The sequence below is a fragment of the Daktulosphaira vitifoliae genome, unplaced genomic scaffold (assembly GCF_025091365.1).
Source record: "Daktulosphaira vitifoliae isolate Bord-2020 unplaced genomic scaffold, ASM2509136v1 Scaffold_3, whole genome shotgun sequence".
NCBI classification, from domain to species: domain Eukaryota; kingdom Metazoa; phylum Arthropoda; class Insecta; order Hemiptera; family Phylloxeridae; genus Daktulosphaira; species Daktulosphaira vitifoliae.
Window position 1 is genome coordinate 15,594,078 of NW_026099574.1, and position 21,248 is coordinate 15,615,325.

General features: G+C 35.5%; 1 protein-coding gene across 4 annotated transcripts in view; it reads left to right on the forward strand.

Annotated features, from left to right (window-relative positions):
• LOC126902991 (dual specificity protein phosphatase 10) overlaps positions 1-20,671 on the forward strand; it is a 33,514-nt gene extending 12,843 nt beyond the window's left edge. For 2 of the 4 annotated variants that reach the window (XM_050680845.1, XM_050680847.1), the window contains 4 exons: positions 2,414-2,679; positions 3,007-3,361; positions 14,654-15,010; positions 16,632-17,670. In XM_050680845.1, coding sequence (XP_050536802.1) covers positions 2,414-2,679; positions 3,007-3,361; positions 14,654-15,010; positions 16,632-16,939 — 1,286 coding nt within the window. In that variant the 3' untranslated portion in view covers positions 16,940-17,670. Of the gene's footprint in view, positions 1-562; positions 798-2,413; positions 2,680-3,006; positions 3,362-14,653; positions 15,011-16,631 lie in introns of those variants that run through there. The other 2 variants (XM_050680846.1, XM_050680844.1) reach the window with 2 other exon arrangements.
• The last annotated feature ends 577 nt before the right edge of the window (positions 20,672-21,248 follow it).

Genomic DNA, 21,248 nt, shown 5'->3' on the forward strand with positions numbered 1-21,248 from the left:
GGCACCCGAATGTATATGTGTATGTTATTACATACACACAAGTCCGGGGCAAGGTTGCGCGTACGAAGTTCTCCTCTCCACCTGTGATGGACGGGCGGCGGAACGGCCCCCCCATTCCCACCGTGGCCGCCGTACACTCCATCGCGGTGGTTTCGTAAGGTCGATTCGGGCCGCGTGCGTACCGTTTGCGTTGTTGTGTATAGGCATGTGATTGCATGACTCATCGGTGCCGTCGCCGTTCACCTCCACTGACACCATAGCTTGCAATCGGCCGTTCTCTTGTCCCGGCATCGATGGTGCGGTAATGTTAGCATCGATGTTGAACCGATTTAGGTGATCGCGGCATCGCTAATAGAACTTTTATGTAAACAAATCAGATAACTGTCTTGCTGTTTTAAACACCTATGTCAATTCTATCTAGAAGTTGTATTAAAAAAAATGACTGATTCGGTACTCTGTTAGTATTGATAAGCCGTCGCAATCGATTTTTGCTGTGATTAAGAGGCCGCCCGCCGGTGACTGTCGGCCAACGCGCGCGCTCGGCTGTGAAGGCGATACAGCACATATCACCGTCACACGGGTTCATCCGTCTTTCGCGTACGGTCCGTTTGTATTATGTATGTATCGGTTAAGTAAAAATATTAATTGACATTGTAGTTGACTATTCTTTACCAGTGTATGTGCACGAGTGTGTCGTTTACCTGTGTGTGTGTCGCTTAATAATGGGCGCCAACCACAGGGATTGTTGCCGGGGCCAAGAATTAATGTAAAAAATGCATGGTTTAACGTTGGTCGGGGTAAGTGCTACAAATCTTCCAAAACTAGTATTCACATCCATAATTGGATTTATTATTGTTTTGATTTTGAGACGACACACTACGCCAACTTTCACCTCGTGCAGGTGTATACTGTGACCTGTCCGAGTGGGTTTACTTTTTCAACAGTATTTTTTTTTTATTTTACTACAAAAACCGCCACTGTTTATTAAATGTTTACATTTATTTTAAGTAAAAATTACGTTATTGTTTCCTATACGTCGAATAGAATTAAAAAAAAGTTAATTAAAAATGATTTTTTAATTACTTGTTATCTTAATGATAACGTTTTTTTTTCTGTTGACGTACTAAACTAATCGATTTTCTCTCGACTTTAACTCATTTCTATTATGTTGTCTAGAAAATTTATTATATCTTTGTTCGTCTGATTTCTTAGTCAATCTCTTTTGTCAGTGTCAAGTGTTCATTTATCGATTACTGAATACCAAACTTATTCACTTCGTCACTTAACACATTAGACTTCATTATACAATATTGATAAGTGTTATGACTCATACTGGTATTAAGTGTTTGAAAGAAGGTAACTCCTGTGGATATTTTTGAAAAGTTAATATTATGCTCCGACACGATAGTGAAAGCTCGACGGAGTTTATTGATTTAAAAAATATATAAAAAAAAAAACTATTCCAGACTAAATTTATTATCATTTTAATTTTTTTTATTAATTGCTCTCGTAAGATATTGAAAAGAACACCTATTTTGTAGTCTACAGAATTTTCACTGGATATTAACATTACCGACACCACGAGAGCAATGAAATTTGAGTAGCAAATGCTACAGATTTTTATTCCTCCCCCCTTTTTATATATTCTTCCTTCAGTGAACTCGAACGTTTTACATTGAATTGTTGTACATGTAGTAAATTATCCGTTAGTGCATTTTCAATATGAGTTTGAAGACCACTGCGTATTGTAGTGTCGTATAAAATTAACAGCGAGAGAACATTATGCTAACGTTCATTACTAAATCAAAATATTTAAAAACAACGTTGTTCACCTGATTCTACGTCCTGTGAACATAATTTTATTACCACACAGTATTATATAATTCAAAACAGAATTGTAAATATATTTATTATGGTTTATTTTGTATGGTACGCATAATAAGTTTAAATTTACTGTGTAATATATACCTTTTTGTATTCTGTATTGGAAATTAAGTAAAAGTAAATTATATTATTATTATTTTCTAAAGATTAATAAATAATGTTTTTTTACTGATCAATCAGATATATTTTCAAAAAATGACTTTATTATTCGCCTAGTAGTTCTTTAAACCTCATTTATCTCAACTCGCCTGGGTGTTCATAGCTTAGAGCATACCTATTTTTGTACTATACATTGATCATTTTAATGTATTGATAATATTTCATTAGCCGATATCAGTCATTTGCATAGTATATCTTAGTCCGTTTATATGTTCAATAGAGATTATTTTTTCTAGGTTAAAATTACTATTATCTTAATTTTAATAGATATTATAAAAAAATTGATTACTGCTGTTCTGTTAGTTTTATTTCAATAGTGTTAGAGTTTGACTTAATGATTTTTTTATTGTTAAAAATTATTTGTTTTTAGTGTGTCATTTGAGGACGCATCAGCAACGTTGTACAATGTCGGCCGTTTGTTATGATGGTGGAGTAGGTGGCAGATCCCGAGCTGGTCTCAGACTGAGCTTGAATAGGAGCATTAGTGAACCTGGTCCTGCAGTCCCTGTTACAGTGACAACACCGACTAATTCCAAACGGTTTCGATTGGAACCCATTCTCAGCCTTGCGGCCAGCCTACCAGCTAGCCCTAACTCTGAGGGTGCTACATTAAGCAGCGCCCTTTTACTCAGCAAGGTAATTAAAATTTGAAATTTCTTTTAAAAAATCTCTCAACTTAATTAATTTTTGAACGGTAACTGTTCGAACCTTACGGAAAAGATTCTGATTGATTGATTTTAATCAAATGCATCGTTAATTTACAAATAACAATTAAATACTATTTATACTATTGTGTACGTTAAATATAGACTATTAAAGTGATGACATCATGATAGGTTCTTAGTGAAGACTATTTAATATCATAAGGTCAATAAGTTAATAAACATTGATCAGTTAGCGTTTTAAATGATTCATTGAGGTCGTTAACAATTTTTTTTAACCTTATAACGTCATTGACTTCAGGTTAAGAGATTGGACGCCGATACATTGAGACAAAAGTTGGAGCTTTATGGTCCAGCCGTTTTGACAATTGACTGTCGTTCATTTGTATCTTACAACACTGGTCATATCAGAGGTTCCGTCAACGTAAACGTTGCAGACAGGATAAATCGCCGACGGTTGCAAAACGGCAAAGCAACTCTAGTGGAGTTGGCGTCATCAAGAGACGCTAAGGAAGCATTAAAGAGGCGCGGTTACCGGGAAATTGTTGTTTATGATGACTGTACAGAAGACTTGGACCGAGTACCTCATAATCATCCTCTATTGCTGATTCTTGCCTCGTTAACAGAAGATGAAAGAGAACCTTCCTTTCTTATTGGTAATTTTATTATATTTTCTACTATGCAATGACTTCCATAAAGAGGATAATTAACTGGGCGCTTATATCTTAAGATTGAGAGTTATTTAATGTTTATAACATTAATTAGCTAATGTAATTAAAAACATATATCTTTGTGCTTTCCTGAATATTTAATGTGCACTTTTTTTTTTGAAAATGGGTCCTTATGTACTGCGAATCGATATTATTGTCATTTTTTAATTTTAATCACCAAGTTTATTGAAAAATTATATCTTTATACATAATCATTTTCAAAAACCAACTTTTTAATTGATTTTGTTTAAACGCATACAATAACTAATAGAAATATTCAAAATGCATTGATATACAATTAAAATTGTTCAATGGTAATATTAACTTAATTTTTCCATTGTTTATAATATTTTTTTAATGGTAATTAATAACTCTAGAGAATAGATGTTTTCTTATCAAGAAACGATAAAAAACATAGTTGATAACGATGCAAATTTAAAGACTCTGGTTATTCTGCTTCATAAAAAGTAATCAAGCATAGACTACAGTAAATTTCTGTGTTCTCCTAAGTGTTAAAGAATTTTATCATAAAACTGTTTTAAGTGTCTGTTACATTGGACAAAAAATAAAAATTGCACAAAGACATTTATTTTCACACTTAAATATCTGCAAATTATAAAGAAAAGCCTATTTTTGTATCTAAATACAATAATAATAATAATTTTCAGTGTCACTAATTACTATGCGTGCAGACAATGTATATAAATTTATACGTTTATTGAATAGTCATAATATATATATATATATTTAGAAGTTTACCTATCGGTCGGTGACAATATTTATTTTATTTTTACTATTAATCTTGATAGTTTTATTTTCTTTTTATAAACATCAACAGTATTTTTTCAATTACGTTTTACGGCCTTGGTGCATATTATGCACCAAGGCATACGATACACCTTATATTATAAGGTGTAAAAAAAAATTTGTACGTCGTCACAAAATTTAAATAAATTTAAAACGCAACTACTTTTGTACGTATGTTCGTCACACCAGCGTTATATTTTTGTGTTATATTGATGCGTGTCATGTTGTCATAAGTTTTCGTTGAAGGGGGAAACGTGTACTTTCGTCTTGATTGCATTTCGTTCTATACCAGCCACAAACTTGCCAAGCAAATCAACAATTTGTGTCTTCAACTTGAATTAGTTAAATCGTGTTTTTTCGTCACCCTGAGGTCACTTGTTGTCGGCATTTTTGCGTTGCGTCTTATTTTAGGGCCTAAATTCGGCTTTTGACGAAACAATGGCGACGTCGGGTAATATTCGATTAACCGCGTTCGTGGTGTCATAACTACTTCAAATAGTCTCCGTTGTGAATTTAGTACAAATGTTATCGCAATTGTCGTTATCCGAACGATGCCAGTGTACACAAGCCAATGTCAATAGGAAAACTCAATACAGAGCTGCTTTCGTGTAACTCTATCAACAAAATCAATACAGATATATAATTTAGTGTTACTTTTGAATTATTAGCCACTTGATATAACGGTAAATCACGCGAGTAATCGACTAAAAAACAAAGAAAAAAAAGTAAACGGGTGGTCGGTTTTAACGGTGCGAGTATTTTTCTCAGTTGGCTGGTAGATGCTTAGCGGCAATATTTGTATAATCTGTTTGCTTATTTAAACTATTAGGTCGGACTTGGCTCTCTAGCACGTAAGACACTGTACAGCGAACACAATGATTATATTGTTATTGTTTGTATTGTTTCGTTATCAATCATTTAAATCGTTATCGTCGCGTCCGTATTTAAATATGTATTTGTATGCAATGCAAATACTACTAGTATTGTGTAAATAACCTTTTAAGCTAAAAATGGACGATGACTTATTGGCCGAATAAATAGAAAACAACATAAAATTCAGTCGAACACAATCGGAACTTGTGTTGTTATCAAAAGTCGATACGATGTCGAACAAGAATAAACAAATTGATTGTATCACTGAACGGTTGTCACCAGCGTTGATCGCGTGTACCTCTACTTTGTATATCAACTCGATTGACAATTGACAACAGTGGCGTTCTATTTTTAGCATCGCTTCATTACTATCGACATCGATCGATATACTGCTAGCGTGCGGCAAACGAGGTTTATTTTAAGAATCCATTGGAACGGCAGCTGTCCCATTTACGGACAGACATCCCTTCCAGGTGGAGTGCATGTGAACGCGGCGACGCATTTAATACGTCTCTTAACACAAAGGAATTCCTGTGCAGGCCCGGAGACCGCCGTCCCCTTACCTCTTCAGACATCCGTTAGGCGACATAAGTAGATCAGCTGCTACTACAGCGGCTGTAGTTGTTTCCTCATGTCTCTAGAATCGTCGAGGATTACTAAGACAAAGAACCTAACATTTGCGCGTTGTACAGAAAATGATCCATTGTAAGACCATTCTCGGGTTTATCGCTTTAATTTCCGCTAAATGTGTTGTCAGTATTGAATCGAAATACAGTTACGGTCATAGCAATTAAACTACACAAAACTAATTTGTTTAATGTGTTTTTTAGCTAGAATTTTATCTTACACAGTTCCATGTTCATGATAGAAACCACGTATGTTGTTTTGCGGCTTTTCGGCTCCGGTAATGTCCTATTGCGCGAGGCGTTTACTTAATTTGTTTCCAAGAATATTATTTTCTACTGGTGTTTTAGTTAATTTTTTTTTATTTGCCTTATTACACTTTTCTAGCGAAAAATACGTAATAAAACTATAAGTGCGTCATAGAATTATTTGGAAATAAATTCAAATTCCAAATTCAAACAACCTATTATTATTATTACTATTATTAATTAATTATTATTTTTATTTACAAATTATTATTATTTTTATTAAAAAACTGATTTTCCTCGAAAGAAGTCAAGACTAATAACTCAATAGTAACGCAGTTGTGAAAACCCCTGTTCATTAAAAAAACAGTTTGGATGACTAATGCTGTTTATTTTCCTTGTAAAAAGACCTTAAAAATGATTCATTCCACTAGTGTAATTGGTCACTACCATAAATATTAATTTACGGAAAACGTTTCAATTTTATCTGTAAAGATCATCGAAGGGGAAATCCATCCCCTGTGTCTGTTATTTTGTCGAAGGGTTTCTCCTATGCCAGAGAATCGAATGTTTAGTTTGATTTACAAACAACATATTCAATTGTTGTACGTCCAACCCTTTTGATTTCTTACAAGTGTTGAGTATGTGTCACCAAACATGGTGCGCGGAAACGCACCGGACATATCTCTTTGTTATTCCTCAGTGTCATTTGTACTAATGCACATTAAGTCATTCTCCGGCCGAACGCATCAAATAATCGTGTAATAGAACATTTATGTCCGTACAATCGCACTGTTATAAATCAGTGATTAAAAATCACATTAAAACGTTGAATCATAATTGAAAATTCCTTAATAGATTACTTAAAATTAGATCATTTAAATTCTGTCATATGTAATGGAAAATATAAACAATTGAATTTAAGTTTTCGGTTCTCACGTAAACATGTTTACAGATATTTCGAAATTACTATTGAAAATTCGGTACTCGAAATTGTTTGTACATTACCAATAAATAATGTCGTTGTTACTATTTGGATATCAATCCGTTCAGGGAACTCGTGTTTACAAAAATCCGAATCGGTAGTCGTAAACGATTCTTTACGAATTAATAAAACTTCTTGTTTCCTCATTAGGACAGTGCAAACGCCAAAACGAAATCTTCTGTGTCATAAATTATGTACTTTTTTTTATTTTACACTCGTGTTTGGTGACACTACTACAAAAACGTAATGGTGTTTCAAAAGTTGTAAACGGTCATAAAATCGGCCGAACCAAATAAATTATTCAAAGTATATCGGATTTTATAAAACATCTGGTTTTAGGGTTGGAGCACTCGCGGTGTGTGTGTCTCCTAATTGAAAAATCCCCGTGCATTATATAGACCCATGAATCCCAATGATGACTAACTGTAAAGTATCCCTTTTATTCGTTACCCCTAGTAATAGTGATATCGTGTGGTAAAACTAGTAACGACGTCTAAAACTGTATTTCAATAGAGCCAATTAATAATATCCACTGCATGGCCGTGGTGACTATTATTCAATCAATATTGTACATAATAATAGTGTATAATGATTCAAATCAAATCCGTTTTAAACGAGATAGTCGTGGGCCCCTTGTATTGTAATCTTCCTTCGTTTTTTTCGTACCGTTTTGTTGTCGAGTATATTAAATAACATCGATAATGTCATTTTAGATTTTGGCTGACGACAACAAACGAAAAAAAATAATGTTTACAGTCATAAAGTTAATCGCGGTCAGCTTGTAGTAATAAGTGTAAAAAAAAATAACGCCACTTATGTCTTCATCTATATACTACGTACTAAAGTTGATAACGATCATAATTTTATTTTTTTTGCCTTTCACTGATTAAAACTGTCGTAGTCGTTTTTAAAACATAGTATTTTTAATTGCGTTAAAAAAAATATTACTTTATTTATACCCAAAGGTTCGATCTAATAAACTTAGTATGACGTTCGAAGTATTTATAATCAATATAATTTTTTGTATTCAATTAATTATGTCATGAATGTATTTCTGAAAGTTTAAATAATTTTTTTTTAAATATAATTTTATTCGTCGTATAGTTATAGACTATTTGTATCTAAAGTATTGCATCGCGGCGTTTGATGGAAAGGGCAATGATTTGCGCCTTGCAAATGACTCAACACATGACCCAAAAGGCGCGTACTGCGATTGTATTGAATGGCGCCAAAGAAATAAAACTATAGAGACTTTATCAGTATGTCTTATAGTGCTGCAAGTAGGCTCCAATTAAAAGTCTCAAAGATTAAATTACAAAATAGAAAATACGTCCGGGAGATCGGCACGTTATCATCATAATATCGCAGTCGTGGTATTTCATTATTATAACATTTAATAGCAGATAATAAAACTATTACGTTTTTGCGGAACATTAATAATAATATGGTGGGCGTACATCGGTTTTTTTGAACTTGGATTATTAGACGATTCCTTCAATGGTTGACTGCTGAAGATTGTTTTTCACGAGCAACTCTTATCGATCTATAATTGATTCCATGGCAGAACTCTTAGCGTTAAACGTTTTTAATCAATTGATTAGCTAACGCGGTTGAGTCACACGACGACATAAGGTTTTTTTGAAACTTTATCGGACTTTTGTTGTGTGCGCACCAAATGCCGCCGGTTGCTCTTGTTGACACATTGTCACGTACGCCACATTTTGTTTTCCAGATCGTGTGCATGGATCGGACGGGTAACAAACACTTTTTATGTGTTTGTTCTAATAATAATATCATATACATATTGTTATTGTTGCGTTTTTTTTTTTGTTCGACAACAGACAGTTCGGTTGTGTATTTGACTAATATAATTCAACAGCGAACGTATTACACACATGAATTAAACATGAATCACCAACGGGTGACGGATGCCTTTTTGAAAGCGACCACGGCGCTGTCTCATTTGAAATTCATTTTTTAACCCTTACGCCTTCCGGAAAACGCTCGTCGTATAAGGTCAAAAGAAGACCGTATTATCACTGACATTGAGCGCACTCGCATAGTAATGATCTATATTTGATTTATGACAAATTCGTGATTCACAACGCGCACACACACATACGTTTTTTGATTTTACTTATTATTTTTTTTTATGATTCAGATGTGCCGTAAGAACGGCCTAAGGAGTGGTCGCGGTCAGCGGCGACATTCTTTATGAAATATTTGATACCACGGACATCGTGTTATTTAATAGCGACGCGAAAAATGAAATAACTTATTGCGTTTGTAAAGACAATGAAACGTTTTTTTATTTTACTAAAATCATTTCGACCGAGAGTAATAAAACGGTTTTTCATCTTGTTGTCCGGACGACAACGTCGTCGTAGACACTGCGAGTGAAAGGCTACTTTCAAGGAAGGATAATAACAATGATTGTCTTCGGTTGCTAAACTATCCTCATAACAATGGCGAACCGTGAAAGCGGTTCTGACGACGAAGCTGAGAGACGGTCGTGTACACACACACAAGTGTGAGAAAATGGACCACATCAAGACGGTGGCCGAGTCTTTATCCGCATTTCTTTGGTAAACGAGATCTATCCCCGATTCGTAGAAGTATCATTTTTTACCGAGCGTTAGTCATAATTGGCGCCTTTAAATGTTAGTAATACACTAAAACTAAATAAAGACAAATATCGAGTATTTATTCAAATAGTATACGATGCGGCCGAACTGTTTTATTTAGTGTATTGTGAATCATAGTATGCTATTTAGAGTAGCTATTGCAGCATTGGTTTTCGACGTGTCTTAATATTCTTGATAAATTAGCGACTTGTTTACACAGTCAACTAAAGGAATCTACGTGGAAGATATAGATACATTTTGTTGTACAATTCGTGGCATTATGTGTGTTTACCATCTTACGAGCGGTTTAGTTTTTTACTTGAAAACTATTATGGTTCGTCGTTAGATTCCATGATAACATATGACCCGTCAGTGGAATAGTATTTGAAATTATTCACTCAAGGTAACCGTCGTTAACCAGCAAATATAATTTGCAGCAGCACCAATTTGCCTCGGCCAATCAAAGTGTTGAGGCGCTGCAATTTGTAGTTGATCAATGTCACATTTCAATAATATATCTGAGTTACGATTTTCATTGATGAGAAATCAATAAGATGAAAACCAGATAAATTTTATTCAAACGTGTCTCAAAAACACTCCTAAAAATTAATAGAGCGTGAGTCGCATCCCAAAATGTTCTTTACTCGACTGTTGTATTGTGTACGCCTTTTTTACTGACTAATGTTTTTCCGTCGAACTTGCTGTAGGGGCTTTACTGAGAAGCCGACCAAGTTTGCGTTAACAGATGTTCAAATGAAACGCGTGTAACTTTAGGTAGGTCGGACGGGCATATTCAATACGGGTAAATGTCCAAAGCGTTTTTTTTTGCGCCGTACAAGGCTAGAGACGTTTAACATACCGGTGTAATTCGTACGCGATAAAATGGCACCTACTGTCACGTTATGTGTGCACAATGACGAGCTCGGTAAATAATAAAACGCAATGTAGTAACTGTGTAAAAATAGTGTTCATGATATCATACTGGAAAAATTACGTCATGTGTAGTACGAGTCCTCCGCGGTGAGTCGATTGTTCTTCGACAAGAAGAATCGAGATTTGTTGAATTTGTTTCCGGAGGAAAGTTTTATCTGATATGGTCACCGAGTTGACATGTATGCATTGTGTAAGACATTACACTCTAAATTCGGTAGTCCCACTGGTTGGTTTTTTGTTTAGACCGCTAAGCTCTGAAACTTTATTGCGTGTACATCGTGTATGATCGCTTAATCAATACTTAGGCTTTTGTTGTTCGCAAATGAAAATTATTAGAATTCCATTTCGCGATGAGTAATACTCGATCGGGCAGATAAGATGGTATTGTTATATTTCTCATCTTCAAACGTTATCAAAATCCAATACATGCAATATGTCTATATTACCTTTAATGAATCAACAGTATAGTAGCACAAAGTCAATTTCTATTGTTTTATCACCAAATACTGATATGTGATGATTACACAGATTTCTTAAACATTGCGCGCAATCGTTCCAACTATTAGCTACCGTTTGTACAATAATATAAATAGTTTTCGATAAGAGATAACAAATTATTCTTCATATTTTCTATTTTTAAATTCTCTGGACGATATTGCGTCGTTTCTAATAATTTCATATTTTTACTTTGAAGTTAGAAAAGCATCTTGTCGTTTTTTGAGGGTCCTTAAAATTCATTCTGCACGTCGTACACGCACTAAATTCTACTAAATCAATTTCCAAGTAGTTCTACAGTTTTAAGGAGTGGTGACAACTCTGTCGGGTATCCGCCCCGAGTGTGATTCATTTGTAACTTTATATGTTTGCACATTTTATTGTTTCTCTTGGAAACTGGTCATTCTGATTCAGCGAGGAAAAAATGAGGAAACAAGTATAAAAGTCTCGTGGCCCTACCAAGGTCATTAAATTTTGTCATTCCTCCATAACCGGTTTGCACAGTAATGAAAAAAGTACGATACCAGACATAATTAACGTACCGCTCAGCGGATGGGGAGGGGCTGTTGTGTGCCTGTAAGTAGGCTCAAATATTTAATCCGAGACGTTTTCCTCTACGAGTTAACGTTTCAAAGCTCAATGCCAACACGGTGAGACAATTATCTCATACCTAATAAAATAAAATAACGCTTAATGTTTCTCGTCGAATTAAAATTTGATTAAAAGTCTATTAGAATATTGGCGCTACAAGAACACGCAGAGGCCGAGGCTCTGTCCACCATTCGAATACTAATATCCCTTAGGACTCATGGAAATAATTTTTTGCAACCGGAATTACTTCATAATGTAACGCGATTACACGGATTCTTGTTCTATTGTTGAATTCATTCAGCAGTTTTGTAATGACACACGTGGAATTTATTCATAATGAGAAAATAGTAAAATATCTATTTCATGAATCAACGTTTTTAACCGTGTTTATTGTTATTAATCGGTTATTATTTTTTTTTACTATAATTACTCGCACATTATTGACATTTATGTATCACTGATGGAATCCAGTCTTAATCGTGTGCATATTTTAGTTTTAGTCCAAATTTCCATATTGATTTTTAATAAATTTTTAAATTCAATCAATTAAGCTTAATTAGTTTTGAGTTTATAAATTGGTATAAGGCTTGTTAGTATTTTATGATTGTCATATATCTAATTTTGTTCGTTATTTAATTGTCCAATTTTCAAACTAACAACGAAATTCTTCAATTAACTCATATTTATTAATGTTGGCTAATAGAATATGGTGTCATGGAAAAATGCTGACTAGTATAAATTATATCTTGTGCGATACTTGAACCCCATTGTGACAGTAAGTACTTAACCTGGGAGATGAGAATAAATTGGCGTGCATTAAACATTACACTAAACTTTGTTACATATTACAAAGACTTAGTGATTGCGGTGTAAATAAATACTAGTCGATCAATGGGCGAACTCAAACTTAAGTATATTAACAAACTTTATTAATGTAAATTTTAAATCAATGGATAGATTCGTATGGAGTCATTATTTCTTTCACGTGTTGTTCTATTTACGATTGACCTTCACGAGACTAAAAAATTATAAATTTGCCATTTCTGTAATATTTGCTTATTAACATAAGGGGATTTATTATACAAGTGTCGCACGTATATTTCATTCATAAATCAGACTAATCGTTTATACCGACGTAGGCAACTAAAAATATAATTAAATACAAAATATTCTTAGTCATTAAAAATAGTTGAACGTGGCGGCGCTTGCGATTTCCGGTATTGGTAAAAACAAATGAAATTCGAATTCGAAATTTGAGTCTTGTATCGCATTTCAATGGTGCGATTTGCGCACAAAAAAAATATAATGATAAATAGACGAATAATATAATATAAAAACACAAGATTGTTTATCGATTGTGCAGAACAACAAAATGCTAGTTGGTCAATAGCCCGCAAGTGTCGATGACGCGGTGGTGTTTTGAAAGTTTAGTCAAAGCTAACCGGAATCGAGTGTTGAATAAAAAACGTCGTTTATTATTTCTGTGACGAGCGGCCGCCATTTGTAAACAACGTGCGCTCTAAGTCTTCGCGGTGGAAAACAACGAAATGAGTCGCAAAAAATGTGTATAATGACGTTTGTTGTCCATTTTTGGATTAGGATAAAAAAAAAAACAGCATTATGGTTATTATCGCGCACATTTCCCTACTAGTAGTCCTCCGGCTTCTCGATTTCTCTGGTGCTCTCCCGTCACAACGGGCAAACGAATCGTTGCACAGTGTTGATTTTATTCGATTTGCAGCAGCCCTTTTAAAGGGTCCTCCGAAAATTGAATCGATTAGCCGGCGTAACAATATAGTTTTAAATATATTAATACATTACGGAAAATAACACGGTGTGTATAATATTATATTGTGTTTATGCGATTGCTGTGGATCGCGGGGGTATAGAATCGGTGTACGTGCGGCGGCGGCGGAGGGAGACAAGGTCGGATGACTAATACGAGAGGTTACGATACCCGCAGCCGGTTTGGCAGTACGTTCGTATGATGTGTCGAACCTCCCACCACAATCGCCGTTAGCTCAGGAGGACCGCGTGCGGCCGCCGTGCCACAGATTTCATTACTCGGCTCACGGTTGTCGGACGAGTGTGTCGCCCAGCGCTTCTTTTCTTATCACTTTATCCTTCCGCGTACGTTTTTTATATTCTGAACATACTTTGTCAAAAGAATTTTGTTTGTTTTATTAGACACTCGCGCGTTGACATTCAATACGTTTGAATTGCTCGATTGTTAGTTCTTGATAACATAAAAACTATATTCGATTTTGTTTCTGTGAAAATGACTGCAGCCATCGGACATAAAAAACTTACACTAAAACTCAAGCTTTCCATGGACGCTTGTCCCACTTGGAGTAGAACTCGTTCAGGTACTTGAATTTTTTCTATTAGGATTTTTTTTTTCTATTGAATTTAATGGCCTATTGTTATTGTAAAAGATTTTTTGTTTTTCTATTCTCAAAGTGTACCGGCCGTTGTTTACTGTTCGACATCACGAATTTTCGTTTCGTACATCACCAACCGTCGTCCGCGTTATCTATAAATGTGTGAAATTCTGTCTGAAATGCTCTTATCGTGTCGCAGTTCCTTATAAGTTATTTTAGGCGACAGATATAATCTCGAGCTAGAAATGAAGTTTTAGCGTATATTTTTAAACGTCGGTTCGACTCGTTTATGATGTACACGGTCTATTTCATCATACTTGATTTTGCCTTTGAATTTTCGCACAATGTTTGCACGTTCGAAAGATGATTTTGTTTACAAAACAACAATTAGGAGTCGCCCACTGTTGTGCACACGCACACACGAGAGTATTGAACTGGTTCTCCGTTTAATAAATAGACGCACATAGAGAAATGTTCGCGCAATGACTCACGTCCATTACCGACAGGATTAATAACGAATTATTTCCAGCGATGTGTGCTGGCCACTGGCTGGTTTAACTCATGACGGGACCGCAAATTAACCCATGAGAGTTTCACTCGCGGAAATATGACGTTAATCGAATCTTTTAAATACGCGTGTGTCGAATGTAGTAAAAAAAATGTTTTTTTTATATTTTCAGGTGGTCACAAAGAATTTCATTTGCGGCACAAAGATTTGTGCGAAAATTCGCTTTTGCCCTCGCCGCTCAGCAGTACTAGCTGCCCGGCCGAATCTACTAGCGAAATGATGGACCAACACCCTTTGACCCAAGTGCTGCCTTTCCTATACTTGGGCAACAGCAAGGACGCCGACGATCACGCCAGCCTGTCCGCTATTGGCGTTACTCGTGTCTTAAACGTTACCACCAGCCAACAGTCGCCGTCTCCACCTATGGGCGATCGTCGCACTGCCGGTGTACTGTACAAGAGACTGTCGGCTTTGGACAATGGACACGCCAATCTCAAACAGTACTTCGAGGAAGCTTTCGAGTTTATCGGTAATTAAAATAATCCATTTGATTACATTGACGGGCGGTCACAGAAACGCCCGTTTTCCTTTTAAAAACAAACTTCCTGTTCATTGTTTTCGTTTGATTTATAATTTATTTTATGAAATCTCGAGTACTCCATTGAATTGTCGTTTTATGGTTCATTGTTTTCCCACTGTAAAACGTGCGAAATTACAGCGGTTTTGGAGGACCGGTAATTGTGTAAGGGTTACAGTTGATGCCTGTTAATCGTAGACGAATGGAACTAGGGTTGTCACGAGCAGTAGGTTTTATAAAAAAAAGCGGGAAAACGAGACCCAACCTCCCTTATTGGGCTGTGAGTCACAGTGACAGCTGTACCACGCAGGGTCCTCAATGACGTCACCCATTTGACCGAGTTTTATTGTGTATATATTGTTTTCAAAAACATTTAATGTCCCTCCCGTCAACGGCACAATAACGGAAGGGCCACGTGAGTACGGAAACGGGACCGCCCTTCCTGCAGAAAACAATAACATCAATTCGACCGGTATTTAAAAATGTAATACTCTAAATTATTAGGCCGAACGGGGAGGGACCGGGTTGGGCCACTTGAATAAGACGTACTTACAAGTACTACGACGGATTTCTGGACGACGAACACGCCGGTCGCGTTTTAGCCATTTATAGCATAACGGCGCACGACCTCTTTCCAGTGAGTCATGTACACGGTGCTGTTCACACTGGAGCCGTCGTTACACGACGATTTGACCGGCAATCGATGCCGGTTGTTTTTTATTATTTCAAAAATAATAAACGGCCCGTAGAGCTGCCAAATTTCGACTAATGACTCATATCCGCGTAGCATAGTAATTGGCCCTGTGATTGTGTCAACCCCTTTCTTTCCGTCGAACCCCCCTACATGTTTTGTTGTAATACTGAAGTATGCACTACATACACGTGACCCGCTGCATTGGTCACCGGGACGAGACCCGCACAAGATGACGTCACGGAAGCTCCTGTTTCCAGGCCTATTAATTTTAGAACTGTGGGACGGTCTCCTGCCGCGAGATGCCGCCGACAACATGATGTTGTTAAAAATCTCGAATTAGAACTTAATTGTGTCGGGTGGGGTTTGTAATCGGTCGGATTTGGGATGGCGCCCGAAATAGACACACGCGTTGGGCCAAAATTAAAACCATTATAGTTGGGGCACTGCACGCACCTCGATCTAAAATACGCTGGACGTCTACCAGATCTGGCCACGGCCGTTACTTTCAGCCAAATTCGGACACCGCGCGTGGTCTGTTTATTTCTGGCCCGGCGATCCGCTAAAATTATCCTAAAAACACACACACACTTACTACATATCAAAACGCTCCTGTTATTGACGATATGACAACCTCGATGAGTCATTTTTTGTTTGAGCCTTGTTTGTGTGCAGATGGCTGTGTGCCTGTTTACACTCAGTCAATATTGATTCGGCATTAAACTAAATAACGTATCGTTATTATAACGCATTTCACAAAAATGACGAGTCGAAATATTATTCCCCTCGAATCCTCCTGTAATCTCTTTTGGTCTGTTTATTTGTTGTATTCTCGTTTGCTATAATGTATTCTTATGTTTGGTTATTATTTTACCGTTGTAGAAGGTGCCAGGAAAACGGGAGGCAGCGTGCTTATCCACTGTCAAGCCGGCATATCCCGTTCGCCGACCATTGCCATTGCCTACGTGATGCGCCACCGAAAAATGTCCATGGTTGATGCCTACAAGACGGTCAAAGCGGCCCGGCCAATTATCTCGCCCAACCTTAACTTTATGGGTCAGTTGCTGGAACTGGAGCAAAGCTTACAGCAGTACGAACAGCAGCAGCAGCAACCGCGTTGCGGCCAATCTTGGGCCGCTGCCCAACAGCAGTCGACGGCAGACGAACTGTCGCCGGGATGCAGCACATGATCTTCTGCTTCCCCGATGTAGACGTCTGGAGGGAGCGGGTCGGGATCGCGTTTATTTTCATTGCACACCTGTAAATTATATATTTATATAAACAAGGCAGAGACAAGGAATCGTCCCCGCTTAGGGCATGTTAAGATTATATAATTATTTACATCGAGATATTCCAACCTATTAATGTGTTCCTATATTTAGTTATATGCTCTCACGCGCAAATACCTATGTAAAAAATTTAATAAAATCATAAAAAAAAGTTTTTAACGAATGTACGAAAGTTTATTGTGCGTATATGTTATAGATATACTTGTAATTATAATATATAACTATGAATGTACCAATTAAGAAACTTTATTGAGCTTTTGTTGGACACAATGGTAGACTTGACACGATTCGAGAAAAACGAGCATTATCTAGTCTTGCAAATTGTACATAATATACCGCTGAGACTATTATTATTTTTTAATTAAACCGTTATTATAATTTTATATATATATATATTTATAAATTATATATATATATATACTTATATATATATATTTATTTATATTAATGTCGTCATTGAAAAGATAAAAATATATGTACATAATTATTTTTTAAACAAAAGTAAAGGCTGTGTTTATAGATATTAGAATTATGATGTATCCAATCTTATTATTATTATTTTTTTAATTTGTGTCCATGTAGTGATTTGTATTTTATGTTTTACCATCGAAATACAAATTTAATATAATATATATCTAGATATATATATATTTAATAATAATGAAACAAACGTTTTTTTTTCATTTTACAAAACCCGATGTTGTGCGTTTACATACTTATATATAGTTTGTATAGACACGGTACACGCGTGTTTGCTTTAATGAATCACAGTAATAATAATTATAAAAATTTTGCGTCTCGCATTCGTCGAGTGATTCATACCATAGGTGTGCACCTTACACCGTGTGCACACACTATTGATTATTGTTTTATTAGCCATACTGTAACGATTCAAATAGATTTTGTATTTTAATTAAACGATTTGTGAGAAATTCGTTTACTACAGGATGCTGATGGGAAATGCACGTCCGGCCTAATCATTGCCAACAAAAGAATTGGCGTAGGCGATAATCGATTTCAATAGTTCGTTACATTTATCTATTGCATTTAAACGATTCGGTAATCGCTGCGGATGTAATTTCACGTACTTCCGAGTCGACAATTATCGTACAAATTGTCATGTTTTCTCATGGCGACTTATGTAATTGTCATCTAATCGCTGCATCGGTCCCTCCTAAAATGCCTGATTATACGTTTCTCTACATATTATCTACTAAGTTAATGGCGTAACACGGTAATTGCGATTCGTGATTATCCATGCAATGGTTCTCGAGTAATTCGACTTGATAACTAATTTCACTGATTAAATAGTATGAATAACGTGTCTACGCGTTATTACAGCAAACATCAATCGGTGCACCTGGTAATTCAAATGTTGTACTGAATAAACAACGCGAGTAATGTTTCTCACTACTACTCGTGCTGGCTAAGGTTAAAAAAAGTATTAGATGGTGTGAAAAAACACATAAAATCGTTGACAGTATACACAACTGTAGAGCTATTGAGCAACGCCTTTTCAATGACTGTAAAACCGTTTTATGTTCAATGAGGTCCGTCCGCAGTTAATTACACATGCGGTACAAAAGCACGTAAGTCTGAGGATTAGGACGTTGTTTGTAGTTTGCGCTCTCTTATCCGAGTTGACCCGGAAACTAATTCTCTCCCTCGCCGTGTGTTGTTTGTCTCTTTGGGTTTCCGCGGTGGATACTTCAAGTCCCCGGCGATTGATTCTCGACAGGTTTTAATCCCGCGTTTACAGACCGGTGCATTGTACACACCAAGGGGGCCTGCGCTAAATGGGGGAGATGATGAGTCAAACCAAAAATCCCTTTTCAAACAACCGTGCGAGTGTGCCGCACGCTCGTACACCCATTCATACTCGCTTTTTTACCCTTTGTGCCGACTATTAGTCATCTCTGCGACTACTCTCCTCTTTATTATTATTATTATTATTATTATTATGAGTACACTCCAGCTAGCAGCAGTCGGTTACATTACGGATTGAATGACATCATCCGACTATAATTTACAGGGAGGGTGAAAATATGACTAATGGCGTTAAATCGCGGAAAAACTTCAATACATTAATGCATAAAAATTAATTTACATTTAATAATCACGTGAAATCAGTTACTTAGCGACACATTTCGTGTTGTTAGTGCGTTTTATGGCTCTTAAAAATGTTTTTTAAAAAGAAATTGCAGAATTCCTTTAAAGTCGGTGAATTCTTCACCAGTCTTGATCAACACGAAACCGAAGCGAGGATTCAAGAGATGATAAGGTTTATCGAAAGAGACACCGACGATAAAATCAGCGTTATCTACAATGAAGGACTTAACGATTGTAACTCTGGTATACTGCTGAATAGAGGTCTCGAAGAAGTAGATCGCCAGTACGCTGTCAAGAGAGCTATAGTGGAAAAGCAGACTACGAGGCAAGTTAACTGACATTGTGGTTGTACTCATATAATTTTCATCATTTAGCATATATAATGTTTGATTGCAGTGTTATAAATTTGATAAAATGCAAAGCTAAAATGAGAATTTTGACCGTTAAAAACGATTATGTCAAATCAATAGTTGTAGACGTCCATAGTAGACTGATTTCATTGCAAAACAATCGAAAAGACTATACCGCCATACTCCAGTCATTGATAATGCAGTCAATGTGTCGGGTAAAAATGTTTAAAATCTTAACTAAAAACCGTTACTAACATTACAAATTGAGTATGAAAGTTGTTAACAAATTAGCCAAAAAGAATAGTTTATTTGAATGCTTAGTAAGAAACCTAAAATACTTTTCAGGCGTCTTTGATGAGTATTTTAATTCATTTCTTAAAAAGGACATATCGAAGACTATCGAAAACCTAACTGAAATAAAATTTGAGTTTTTCTTTAATGAACTCGTTTGATTGTGTCTAATGTAACAACTTTGTTTATTTTTCTTTATTATTAGCTATTGGAAACGAATGTCAATCTAGTACTTCGACCAAAGGATGTACCCCTGATCGAACCTTTATTTCCTTCGATCGAATTAGATTATTTCACGATGACTGGATTAGCCCCATCGATCAAAGTGGATCCTGATGTCACATTGCCGGACAATCACGAAGGCGGAGTTTTGGTTAACTCCAAAAACAAGTCCCTGTTTGTCGATAATACATTGGGCGTGAGGCTGCAACACTTAACCGCCGTTCGATATCCATTCGTTCACGTTGGTTTATTTAAGTGAAATCAAATGAACAAGATGAATTCATTGAACAGCAGGCGAATTACACACTCGTAATTCATTCGCAAAACCAAATTCAGTTAAATTGTCGTCATTTCTTAAAAAAATGTATACGTGTCGTCGATTAAAAATAATAAGGTTCGTTAGTTATTAATAGTTGTGACTAATAAGTGATTAAGTTAGTCATTATATTACTTAACAATAAATACGTAGATGGTCGTACAAAAAAGATAATATTGACAATTTTTATAAAATCATATTTAATTTGCAACAATTATACACGATATCTATATAAAACTATATATAGACTGTTAAGTTAATGTATGTGATTTTGTATTGTGTTTATTTATCAGCTATAGATATTGTGATAAACAATGACTCATGTCAAATGTTTGTTTGCCTGAATATTTTGTATTAATGTTTACTAACTAGAGCGATATGCTGAAAATATTTATTATTTAGAGAAAAACTTTGGCCACAAGATGACACGAAAGATACTTATTCTAAAATATAATTTTACGACGCAATTCATTTGGTTATTCAAATTTACAATTCTATGTAACTCGATGAAATTCACGACATTGTTGTAATAGAAGTGATCTAGAAAAATGTTTTGTAACAGTATTTGGGTTCAAATTATCTTATTTTTACAACATTACAAATGTCAGTATATATTGACAACAGCAATTTCACCTTTATTTTATTGAAATTACAATTAAATATATACACTGTTAGAAATAATTAAAAAATTCTCAATCTGATTTATTTTTAATATTTTATTTAACACATTAACTACATTTTTTACATGTACATTTATTTATACATTAATTACACACACGCAGTGTAAGTTTGACATGAAGTATCAAACACAATTATAACATTATTGTGTCACTATTTATAATAATGCTTACATTGTATGCATTAATAACTTCCAGTACATGTATGTGAAAATCCGGACATATGTTTTTAAAAGTGTACTGGA